Here is a 12,633-nt window from a genome sequence, read left to right as displayed (position 1 = left end):
GTAGAAGAAATAATGCTTACAGCTTTATTTTTACCCTCAAAAGCTTTCAATGTTAGGAGTGTGTTCTGGCCCTCTTCTCATGAAGGGTAGGTGAGTTAGATAAGTAAATGTGTTGATCTTGGCTCTACCTATAAAAGATATTGGATAACATCACAGAATATGGATTTCTCTGCTCAGATGAAGCAGAGGGGGAACTGAAATAACTTTCTAGAGGGGTCAAAGATTTGAGCTTAGGTTTAAAGTGCTTTACAGGACATTTCATGCAGATAAATAACAGTACAGTATCTTGATTAGAGCTAGTAGATCTAGCATAGCACTTGTATACATGCTTGAGGAATTGGACTCTACTCTTACAAATAGTTTGTTCCCATATATGTGTAAATTATATATTTGTTAGGTTGCAATGGTCTATAGAAGGTTTGTGTATTTTTCTAGAATATTTCCGAGAAGAAAACCATTGAAATTTATTTTGCTGGAACAAGAATCCACACTTCCAATCCAATACATTAAATAGATGTAATCACACACTCTTTTGATGTTGCTGTGTATTGAATAGTTTCCAAAAGACTAAGGAAAATGCTCTAATGTTTATGATTGTAGTTATCTTTGCATTTGTTCAGTAGTTTACGTTCTAACAAATTTCTGCAGATATGTCTTTTGTGAACAGTAGATTAATTGTAAAGACATTTTTGTGTTAAATTAAATTAATTTCTAAATGTATTTTCTTTTAGAGAACTAGAGGACGAAAACGAAGTTTTGTGCCTGAAGAAGAAAAGCCTGAGGTTGGGATAATAGTGTATTTTTTTAACTTAGATTCACAAAATATTAAACTTCAGGTGTGTAATGTTGACTTCAGTACTATAATTGAAAATGTTTGCTTTCCCTCTCCCCACCCCTTTCTTTTGATTTCTTCTGTGATAGGAACGTATTCCTAGAGAAAGACGGCAAAGGCAGTCTGTTCTACAAAAGAAGCCCAAGTCAGAGGATTTAAGAACTGAATGTGCTACGTGCAAGGGGACTGGAGACAATGAAAATCTAGTCAGGTAGGCTTAATACTGTGACCTTTTCCACAGGGGATTAAAGTTCTATCTTCATCACTTTCTCATCATAGCCGTAATGAGGAAAATCACAATATAGAATGCTTTTAAAAAAATCTGATTTAGGGGAACGTTACTTCGGAAACATTGATTTGATCCACTTATTGACCTGCCACACACATTTACACTTAAGATTTAGATGTAAATAAGCAACATAATCTGTTTTTCTAACACAAGAGAATTCATTTTCTTTGGTCAGGGTGAATTGCCTATGCTTTATAACAGGTCACAAAGATAAACAAACAGGCAATCTGATCAAGGTATTCCAATATTAGAGTTACAGTACTTCCCTTATGTAAAAAACATTAAATCAATTAGCTTTGGTAACATTGTTCTGAGGTAAAGTGAACGTTATTGCGAGGAACATACACATTTTAAAAAAAGTCTTAATAGTCCCCTGTCACTCCACACCATAGTAAATGCTTCTCATATGGAAGAAAGGTGAAAAGCTGTCCTGAATGCGGGTTTTAGCAAGCACAGCATTATAATCAAGAGTCTAAGCCAAGAGGGGAGTGATCAGGGAGTGAACAGCCATTGTTGCTCATATCCATTTCAATGTAGGTGTGCACACGCCACATGCACTGCCGCCAGAAAGTCTTTCCCTCAGTGGTATCTGTTGGGTTGGCTCTGGTGCCCCCTGGAGTTGCGCCCTCATAGTGCTGCTATATAGGGGCCTGCTGACCCACCACCCCCTCAGTCCCTTCTTACCACCCCTGACGGTTGCTGGAAATTCTGTTCATCTTTGCGTTCATACATGTACTCTGCTCAGTGGACTTTGTCTCTTTTTCCTGTATATAGTTCATAAAACAGTAGATATTATAGTTTTAGTGTTAGATGGTAGTAATAGAGTAGGACCCTGCTTACTGGCATTTCCTCTTCCCCGGCACTATGGCATGCCTTGGTCTCCGAGGTTTAAGCCGTGTGAGACTTGGCATAAATCCATGCCAAGAGTAGTGACCCCCACTCTCCTTGCCTTAAGTTTGTGGGGGAATCTCACCTGCGGGACAGCAACAAGATTTGTATCCAAAAGGATAGGGACCAGAGACTTGAGTTCCTCCTCATGGAGATTGCTCTTCGTCCCCTCTTGGGAGCCAAGTCGCTACTCGGTACTGAGCCCCTCCATCTTGGTTAGAAGCATGCTGGCTTCTCTGAGAGACAGGCAGCATAGCCAAGCCACTCCGGCACCAAGAAAGGACTCCTCGTCTGTGTCCCAGGACTCTTGGCATCACCAAGGATCTCCGATGCAGAGAAGATCTAACCCTCATGGGGATGCTCGGTGCCGAAGAAACAACGAAAGATGGACAGGGGACACTCCCCAATTCAGAAGTCTTCCAGTCACAAGGAAACTGGCAGAGTGAGATGCATGTCAGGCCACCCAGGCTCAATAGTGGCCAGTCTGGTACTGTCAACTCCAGCCTAGCAAGGGGAACTGTCGAGTCTGGTATCATTGGACTCTCCTCCGAGTGAGAGCCATAGGAGTGCAGTGATGGCATTTCGATCTACGCCAGAGGCATTTGAGGCAGGAAGAAACCTGCTGTTTCCCCCATCAGGTAGGAACAGGCACTGGAAACGAGAATGGCTACAGCATTGGCCACAGGTCAAAGGGAAAACCGTCAAAGGGAAAACCGGTGATGATTTTGCAGCACTAGTCACCCACCTCCTGGCACCACTCTGATACCATCTGGCACCACTCCCCCGAGGTCATTGGGAGTGACTTCTCACCATCGAATTCTGAACAAGAGTGCAACAGCTCCTGCAGGAGCCAGCAATGCTCTGACTGCTGGTACCTGATGGCTGATATGAGCCAAGGGTTTCCACCAGTGGCCTGTCCCGCACAGTGGCAGGTACCCGTTCAATGGTCTTTTTGGACCCCTAGGCTTTCCATCAGGCCCAAGCACCTCAGACAAGGAGGTTGTACTCTATCGCGTTGGAGGATAGGATTCCCCCACCTCTTTCCTCAGTGCAAAACCGGACTTCCATGTGAAGAGCAGTAAATAATTCAGGACCTTCCTTTCGAGAGCATGTCTCTCTCTTCAGAGCCGACAGACTCTTAGCTCAACAGCTTAGAGGATTTGAGAGCCACCTTAAGTCACTAGGCTTACATACCCCAGCCCAGCTGAGGAGGCACTTTAAGCCCCAGCCTTTGCCTCATTTCTACTAACCTCAGTGGAGGCAGGATTATAATAAGAGGCAGGGTAAGCGCTACAAAAGGAGGCCTCCTCCCCAGCCCTCATTGGCCCATGGGTTTTGGCCCACTAGACAATTGCCTGGGTCTTAACCGGCCTTTTGAGGGTGTGCCCAAGGACGGTGCACCAGGACAGTGTCTGGATCCATCCTCCCCTATCTTTGTGGACTGGCTGTCCCCTTTCTATTGGGTGTGGGCCCATATTACCTCAGATTGCTGGGTGCTATGCACGATAGGACTAAAATACCCTACAGTTCAGTTCTTCCCGGCCTTCCCATTCTCGCTCCCTGTCCCTCTTCAGGGACCCTTCTTACGAGCAACTTCTAATTCAGGAAGTGTGAATGCTTCTTGAAGTGGGAGCAGTAGAGGATGTTCCTCTGGAGCTAAGGGGCACGGGGTTTTACTCCTGTTATTTCCTAATCCAAAAGGCCAGTGGCGGTCTAAGACCCATCCTGGATCTGCAAAATCTCAACAGATTAATGAAGAAGTTGAAGTTCTGCATGGTCTCCTTGGCCTCCATTATCCCGTCTCTTGATCCAGGAGACTGATGTGTGTCTCTCGACTTGAAGGACACTTATTTTCACGTTTCAGTCTTCCAAAGCCACAGAAGATTCCTCCGATTCGTTGTGGGCCAGTAACACTACGAGTTCACGGTACTTCCATTCAGCCTGTCAGCAACCCCTTGGATTTTCACAAAGTGCATGGTGGTGTCATGGCTTTCCTAAGGAAACAAAGGGTTCAGGTATATCCCAACCTCAATGACTGGCTGATCAAAGGGTGGATCAGGGCCCAGGCGGAGGCAGATATACAGTTAATGTTGTCAACCTTCCAGAAGTTGATAAACATGCAAAAAACAACAATCTCTCCCTGCCAAAGGATAGAGATCATAAGGGCGGTCCTCGATTCGGTCCAGGCCCGAGCCTTCCTTCTGGAAGCCAGATTTTGGGCCCTGGACTTGATCATAGAGAGCCTCAGAAACCAACCCATCACCAAGGCAAAAAATTGCCTGAAATTCCTGGGGCATATGGCATCATGCACATATGTGGTGAAACAAGTACTTTTGCGACTCAGACTTCTTCAGACTCACACTTTTGTGGTGCTGGATCCAGGGTCAGTATGTGCACGTGTCCCATTTGCAAAACCTCAGCTGTCAATGTCTTTAGTCACCAATACTTCTGCTTGGGTTGGGGGCGGAGGGGTTTTATCTGGGGGTCTTCAGGACTCAGGACCTCTGGTCCTAGGAGGAGTTCTCGCTACACATCAATGTAACGGAACTCAGAGTAGTGCGCCTTGCCTGCCAAACGTTCCAGCCCCACCTGCAAGGCAAATGCATGTTGGTGCTTACAGACAACATGAGAGCGATATTCAATATAAATAGACACAGTGGAGTGTGCTCTTCTCACCTTTGCCAGGAAACACTTCACCTGTGGGAATTTATTCAGTCCATCTTGAGGCCTTCTATCTTCTCGGGGCACAGGACGAGTTAGCAGATCCATCTCCAATCATGAGTGATCCATTTACCCAGATGTTGTGAAGGACATTTTCCAGAGGAGTGGAACTCCCCAGATAGACTTGTTTAGAATGAGGTGCAACAGGATGTTTCTGCAGTTCTGCTCCTTCCTGAATCACAGCCCAGGCTCGCTCACAGATGTGCTCCTTCTCCCATGGAGGGACCATCTCTTCCATGCATTCCCTCCCATTCCGCTCATACACAAGGTCCTGCTGAAGGTCAGAGAGGAGGGAATGAGACTCATCCTGATAGCCCTGGTCATCAACACTGGTTCGCCACCCTTCTGGACCTCTCAGTGGAAACACCAATCACCCTACCTCTGTTTCTGGATCTCATTTCCCAGGATCACGGACGCCTACATCATCCAAACCTTGAGTCCCTCCATCTCATTTGCTACCTCTGAAGTAACAAAGGCTATCATGTATTCGATTAGAGAACACCTGGAGATGATTTCAGCTTTCTACCTAAGGTTAAACAGTAGGTTCATTTTTGCTAACACGCTCTGTAGCTGCTTCCTTAAGGGGCTGGACAGACTGTACCCACAGGTGAGCCCTGGGACCTCTGCTTGGTACTATCAAGATGCACGGGTCTCCCATTCAAGCCCCAGGCAACATGCTCTTTACTCGTCCTGGGAGGTGGCCTTCACCTCAGCCAGAAGGGTTGTGGAAATTAGGATTCTTACTTCGGTATCCCCATACATCGTCGTCTTCAAGGACAAAGTCTAGCTGCACCCTAACACAGCCTTCCTTCCAAAGGTAATTTTGCAATTCCACGGTAACTGGGACATCTTTCTTCCCGTCTTCTACTTGAAGCCTCAAGCAAATAGCCAGGAAAAGAGGCTACATTCACTAGACACCAGGCAAGCACTGATCTTCTACATAGAAAGGACTAAATTGTTTAGGAAAACTACTCAGCTTTTCGTGGCAGTGGCAGACAGGATGAGAGGTCTCCTAGTTTCGACGAAGAGGATTTAATCATGGATCACTTTATTGCATCTACACATGTTATGACCTGGTGAAAGTCCCTGCTCTGGCTCTGACAGCACATTCCACAAGGGCACAAGCTTCTTCAGACGCATTTTTGTCATAGGTTCCCATCCAGGACATTTGTAGAGAGGCAACATGGTCTTAGGACCACACCTTTGCAACTCACTCTGCCATCACTCAGCAGTCCAGAGACGATGGTGGATTTGGCAGAGCGGTACTACAGTCTGTTTGTCGTTGAACTCCGAACTCACCTCCTACATCTGCTTGGGAGTCGCCTACATTGGAATGGACATGAGCAAGCACTCAAAGAAGAACAAACGGTTACTAACCTTCCGTAACTGTTGTTCTTCAAGATGTGTTGCTCATGTCCATTCCAAAACCCAGCAAGAAGGAATTGAGGGGACAGCAGGGCGGCAGGCCTCTATATATTACGAGGGAGTGACTCCAGCAGGCACCAGAGCCAACCTGATGGATACCACTAAGGGGAAAATCTTTCTGGCAGTGGTGCACAGTGTGCACACACCTACATTGAAATGGACGTGAGTAACACATCTTGAAGAACCACTATGAATGTTAGTAATCGTTTTTTTACTGATTACCCACAGAGACGTGTTGACTTTGCTTTCAGAGCTGGCACTTTGCCTACTTTGCCAAGCTAGAGAGACTGTACAGTTATTGTCTTTGGAGAGAAATAATGGAGCTCAGCAACCAGAAAGCAGTTTTTAGTTAAATCAAGAGAGCCTCCATTAAAAGATCTCTTGGTTAACATCAATAAAAATCAGAAGGGCTTTCTTTTATTTTTATATATCTCCTCTTGAACCAGATGTTTCTGTGGCAGGATCTTCAGCTCAGGCACAACTGTTTAAATTTTTGGGGAATAAGGACATTTAATTGTATAATGGGTAACTTATCTTTCAGGGAACTAAAGTTATGGTAGAAAGTGGGAATCAATAATACATGCAAGGTAAACATTTTAGTTCCTTACAGGGTTTTGGAAACAGGATTTATTCTAGATATATTTAATTTGAATTTTGGTACCTGAAATAGAGTATATCATTGACTATATCAGTGCATTAGTGTATATGAACACCAATTAAGCTTTTGATTTAATACTTCAGCAAGTTAGAGATGCTGTGTAGAAATGTGACATAAAAGATAATAAGGTGATGGCAATGATCAAAAGTTACCCAGCAAGAAGAATAGATCGGTTTAGGAAAGTTGTTTTATGGACAGGTTTGGAGGGTGAGTGGTAGGGTTACTGAGGATACTACAATTGTGTTTTACTGGAAAAAAAAAATCAGTGAACACATTTTCTTCAGGATTCGAAGTAAAGGTGTGGAGTAGACCTAAATAATCTTCATTAAATGAAATTTAAACCCAAAGTTTCAAGGACACGAGCTAAAACATATTTGGGAGCACTACCAAACAGGTTTTCTGCCATGTAGTGAATCTACTGGGAGAGGAGCCTCAGAAAACTACCTCACTTGAAGGGAGCTTATAAGTTGTTTCTCCTACTTCATTCAGGTCACCAGAAATGGTCAGTTCTCTGACTCTGCCTTCTACCTGGGGCTCTTTGCTTTTTGTCCCCTCCCCACAGGCCTCCTTTATAGTAGTACGAATGCAAGACAGCATTTGAAAATGCAAGTTAGTAACATTTCTCTCAAATGATGGACAGTTACTTAGGGAAGTCAACAAGGATTTGTTCCAAAGCTCATAGCTGTCTGCTTCCCCGAAGGCCTGAAATACTGATATAGTCAAGGAAAGTACAACCTCAAAAGACAAGGGGGGGGGGGTTCTTTTGGAGCATTCCAATCTCTTCACTGTTGAAGTCACAGTTCCTGTTGCCCTACCTCATGCTACACAGGACTCAGAGCCAATATCTACCAGTCAGTTCTGAGTAAAGCTTTTATTGTTCAAGTAAAACATCCTTTGCTGTTTGGGTTGGGGGCGGGGAGGGCGACTTGCATTCTTTGTGTCAGTATGGGAACAATCCATAGGTGAATCCTGAGTCTTAGAAATAATGTGCTGGGATTATATGAGAGAGCTCAGGCTGGTATCTCATCTGCTGCCTTAATTGGTACAGCATGGGCACAAGATCAGAAGGAAAAGGAGGCTGTTATGAGACATTTTTGAGTTAATAGCTATGCAAATAATTATTCCTGTCCATTCCCAGTCCAGTCACTGATAAGAAAGTTTTGTGTTTGTGAGTTTTACTGAAGATATTTCTCCAAATGAACAAGACCAGTCTTCAGTTTGATATGAGGAAAAACTCATCAAGTTAAACAGAAATGAGTGACCACTGAAACTGAAGAATGAGGGTACATAGTCTTGAGTATTTTGTTAGCTTTCCCTATCTGACATTTCCTCACACAGAGTGGATCACACAAATATTGGGCCATCATCACTAGTATGTTACAGAAATTTACCTAGTTTAAATTTCCATTGTTTATTTGGACATCCCACTTTACGGTTTATAAAAGATAGCTGTTAACTGGAGAATAATTAGAGAAAACACACAAGGACATCTCTGGTGGTCAGATACTGCAACATTGCCTCACTGAAAGACTCTTTTGTTCATACCAGCCTATCATCTGCCATGTACGGAGATCTGTGAAGTAGTTTAAACCTCCAGCCTTTCCATACTTTTCTCTGCAATGAAGAAGAGCAGCCTTTCAGCTGCAGTGGGACTGAAAAGATCTTATAGGTTGCAGTGATAGCCTAACAAATGCAGTGATATCCTAACAAGTGCAGTGATATCCTTACAAGTGAACAACCTTGGAGACTTAATCTTCTGCTCCTCCTTCCTAGACTTATCTTTCCTGCCAGTCAAGAGCTTCACAGTGGCCGAAATGCTGCTGAATGATGACTCCCACTACTGTCTTTAAACCTATGAAGCCATTTACTCTTAAAACAAATCTGTTTAAATAAGCCCTCACTTCTTTCATCAACCAAGGCTGAAATCATTCCTGTCCCTCCTAGCATTTCACTTAACATGTATATTAAATATAGATCATTCTTAAAACAAAGCAGTTAGGAGGTTTGCACAGCTATTAATTACAAGCTCTCTGCTGCTGTTTCACCTTTTAACATTTGCTAGGGGTTTTATTGATTGGATTGATTCCAACTTCTCAGGCAGAGTGTTTAAAAGGATGTACACGATCAGTGTGTTTTGCTTTAAGGTCCTCCGAGTCTTATGTCAGAACATCACAACATTATTGAAACTAACCCCCTATTCCTCCCTTTTAGGAGCTCTATGTTAGTTTCGAGTGTTAATACTGCTGTTCTTTGAACTGTTGTCCAGAAGCTGTTTAACATTTGGGTAGCCCCAGACTATCTTTACACTCTCCCATTGAGTTCTTCCAAATTTTTCAAAGATTGTAGGTTTAACTCACATTCTTGGATTTGAGCTATTCTTTCTGGTGACGTTGTATAGTCTTATTGTGTGTGGTTGTTCTGGAAATGTTTGTCCTTAGTATAAAATAGATCCCGTATGGCTCTCCAGATGGAAATTTAAGATAATTGTTAGCTCTGGAACGGGTAAGGGATGATCCTACTGTCATGGTGAACATTCGCTCTACCAAACTAACTTTAACCAAGTTCTGATTTCTTGGGGTAGCACTTGAGATATTGCTGAACACTTAACTGCTAATTCATCAACACAGCTGCTAATTCATCAACTCAGTCTTTCTGGTACCAAAATTGAACACTTATTTTATAAACTACAAAACAGATTCCACTATATACAGAAATATGGTGAAGTAATTTTAATATCAGGTAACAAAGAATAAACCCTTAGAAATTATAAGCTACAACTCAGGAATTACAGCATAGATCTGAGAATCAGGTTTCCTCATTTTTTTTCTTGCTGTACAACATTGGACAAGTTACTGAAGAGTCCTACATCTCAGTTTACCCATCTGTAAAAAGGATATCATGCCCTCTTCCCCCCCATGGGTTTTAAGGTTTGAATAATAGATTGTAAAAAATTACTTGAGATCCTCTGATTAAAAAGGTGACACAGAAGTGTAAATTAATTTATTATAGTGAGCTAAAAGGAAATTTTATGATAGAAAATTGACTGGCAAAAAGAATGTCTTAAGTAACTACATTTTTGTACCAAAACAGTGTGATAAAACAGAACTACCTTAAATAATTAGCTTTGCTTTAAAGTAGCATTTTGATGAAGCAAGCTTCTCTATTTAAATAGGATGCTAGTATTGTCTATATATAATACACACATGCCAAGACCTTGTTTGACTTTATTTATTAGTGCTGTCAAATTCTGTACATAAATGGTTTTATTGTTGTATGTTCCATTATCATTGAGAGGTCTCTGTCACAGTCTTTGTGTTGTACTCCTTTTTAGTCTAGTATCTCTGGTTTTGGTCCTTTCATGTATTATCCTATACTTCAGTGCTTTAAAGAAAATTAGTAGAAGAACAAGAACAGTTTTCAGTAACACGTTGATAGAGGAAAAAAATGTTCATTTGATTAGCTAAAAGGCTGGCCTGTAACATATAATCATTGCAAGTCAGGAAAGCAAATCTTTGATTAGTACAAAGTATTTGTAATTTTTACAGTTGTCTTTCTTCTTGGGAATGAGTGCTACTGAGCAATAACTAAATTTTAAGTGTAACCTTAAATTGCTTGGACAGTTGGACTATTTAATTTCCTCTGAAATTAATGTTAAGCATTTGGTGCAGATAGTTCTGGTGTAGATCTCTGAGACAATCCAGTTCTTTCTGTAAAAGAATTAATTGTTCAGACGAGAGAGTTACATATCTGCAAGTTTGATTTGATATTAACATATTAAATCCACAGGCTACCTAAGACATTAAACAGCTCAATCAATTAACAATAATTGATCATTAATGTAAATTTGGAAGACAATGGATACTTTTTAACTATCCATTAAAATCTTGATTCTCAAATCTTGATATCAAGGGTAGAATTGTTTTTAGCAAACTCCAAAAATTCTAACCGAGTAAAAGAGATTAAAAGACATGGTTTTTGAGGTCATCACTGGTGTATTTCATATAAGGAGCAAACTTAAACAAAAAAACCTTGTTGCATGCTAATTGTTTTCTTTTAAGGGTATGAATAGTTTTCTTACATTTTAAAATTGTATACTATTTATCAAGTTCATTTGTTTCCCAGGAAACTTGCTGCAGTCTGGTAATGCTTCATTATGATCTTATATGAGTCATGGATCCTGCAGAGGAATTGCCTGTTTCATAACTGTGTCCTTACCTTTTTATGAGGTCATAACTCACCAGTGCACATATGTAAAATGTTCATATTATCATATTACATAATAGCTATCCTGGGAATTTAGCCATATTCTGTAGAAATGTGGATAAATTGAAATATCAAGTGGTGGAATAAGTAATAAAATAATGTACCTTCAGTTTTTCACAGTAGTCCAAAACCAGTTACCACTGGTCTGTTGGAGTATTCCAAGTCATACACACAAAATGCTTTTATTCAGCACAAGATTACTATCTATTCTTTTCTGATTAAAAACAAAAATCTCAGTTGAACTATATGTATTGTATTTGAATATATAGTAGTAAGGCCTTTGGAGGCAAAATAGCCAGATATTCAAACTTAAATCCCTAAAGTTAGGCTTCTAAATGGGTTTCTAAGAAAGCAACCTGATTTACAGAAGTGCTGATTATCCAGCTGCTCTCAGTGAAAACTATTAAAATTACAAAAATGGCTATTGACAGTTTTGTGGGTTTTGGCACAATGGACTGCCAATATTTGGAAAGATAATATTAGGTAGGGTGTGAGAGAAGACATAAGCATGGTGTTTTGTTGTGGCCTTTAAGAAGACAGTTATTATTAAGTGTGATAATACCACAAAATTGTTGCTTAGGTTATTCCAAACAAGTGCCAGTAAAAATTTTATACCACATCATCACACATTTTCTGTATGCCACATATTTTAAGCAAATCTATTATGTACAGTGGTTAACTTCTGTAAACTTTATTGGATTTTTGTTTATATCCTCTTATAACCCTAGTGTTCCTTAGTCACCGGGATTCATAATAACTAGAGCAAAATGACTGATGCACATCTCTCTTCCAATTAAGCATTTGGTGTCTACCTGTTAGGGAACTGGCAGTCCCTTAGCTCATGTCTTGTGTGACATCACAACAGCCAACTGTTAAGCAACCTTACTAGGGATTTTTATGGTTGTTTTTGGATATACACCTCAACAAAATTAAAAATCCAGCAAAATGTCTGAAAGCCAAAGTGATTTTTAGTTGCTTTAGAAATTTTAACTATGAGCTTTTAACATAGTGGAAGCTAATTAGGTTGCTACAAGAGAAACTGTAGTAATTTCAGCCAGTATTTGCAACAAGCTGATGTGTTACAGATTACAATTACAATATTTTATTGGAGCTTGCAGATTAAGTACTTAAACTTCCTTCTTTGTAATGCTCAATAATGTAATCAATTTTCTATGTATAATTTTCAAGGATTCATGCAGTATCTTTGAACAGGTTCTCAACAGGCAGAGGTTACTGAGTATTGCATTTTGCTTTAACTTTACTTGTTTTACGATACTGTTTTCAAATTGTATTTGGATTAAAAGAACCAAGCCTTTTCTTTTATGCTAGATTTCATCTAAAGTAAATACAATTTTTTTATTCGTAATTAGTATGTTCTTCAAATTGTAATTCTCTTTTCTGCATAGCTAATAGGTAGCTGGACGATATTAAAAGCTTAGCAGTGATGAGATTTGATGGTGAAATGAATTAGTGTGCTAGCTTTTTTGCTCTGGAAACCAAAGACCAAAATTTCACATAGAGCCTAACCTGTACAGCTTTCAGAGTCAATTGACTGAT

At 40.7% G+C, this 12,633-nt stretch overlaps 1 protein-coding gene across 7 annotated transcripts in view; it reads left to right on the top strand.

Annotated features, from left to right (window-relative positions):
• PHF14 (PHD finger protein 14) overlaps positions 1-12,633 on the top strand; it is a 301,795-nt gene that overhangs the window by 158,592 nt on the left and 130,570 nt on the right. For 3 of the 7 annotated variants that reach the window (XM_073333842.2, XM_073333841.2, XM_073333844.2), the window contains exons 15-16: positions 732-782; positions 922-1,043. The exons of the other annotated variants lie outside the window; for them this stretch is intronic. In XM_073333842.2, coding sequence (XP_073189943.1) covers positions 732-782; positions 922-1,043 — 173 coding nt within the window. The remainder of the gene's footprint in view (positions 1-731; positions 783-921; positions 1,044-12,633) is intronic. 7 annotated transcript variants of the gene reach the window in all.

This window comes from Lepidochelys kempii, chromosome 2, assembly GCF_965140285.1.
Source record: "Lepidochelys kempii isolate rLepKem1 chromosome 2, rLepKem1.hap1, whole genome shotgun sequence".
Classification (NCBI taxonomy): domain Eukaryota; kingdom Metazoa; phylum Chordata; order Testudines; family Cheloniidae; genus Lepidochelys; species Lepidochelys kempii.
Note: the sequence above shows the minus strand (reverse complement) of the source record. Positions and strands in the feature narration are given on the sequence as shown.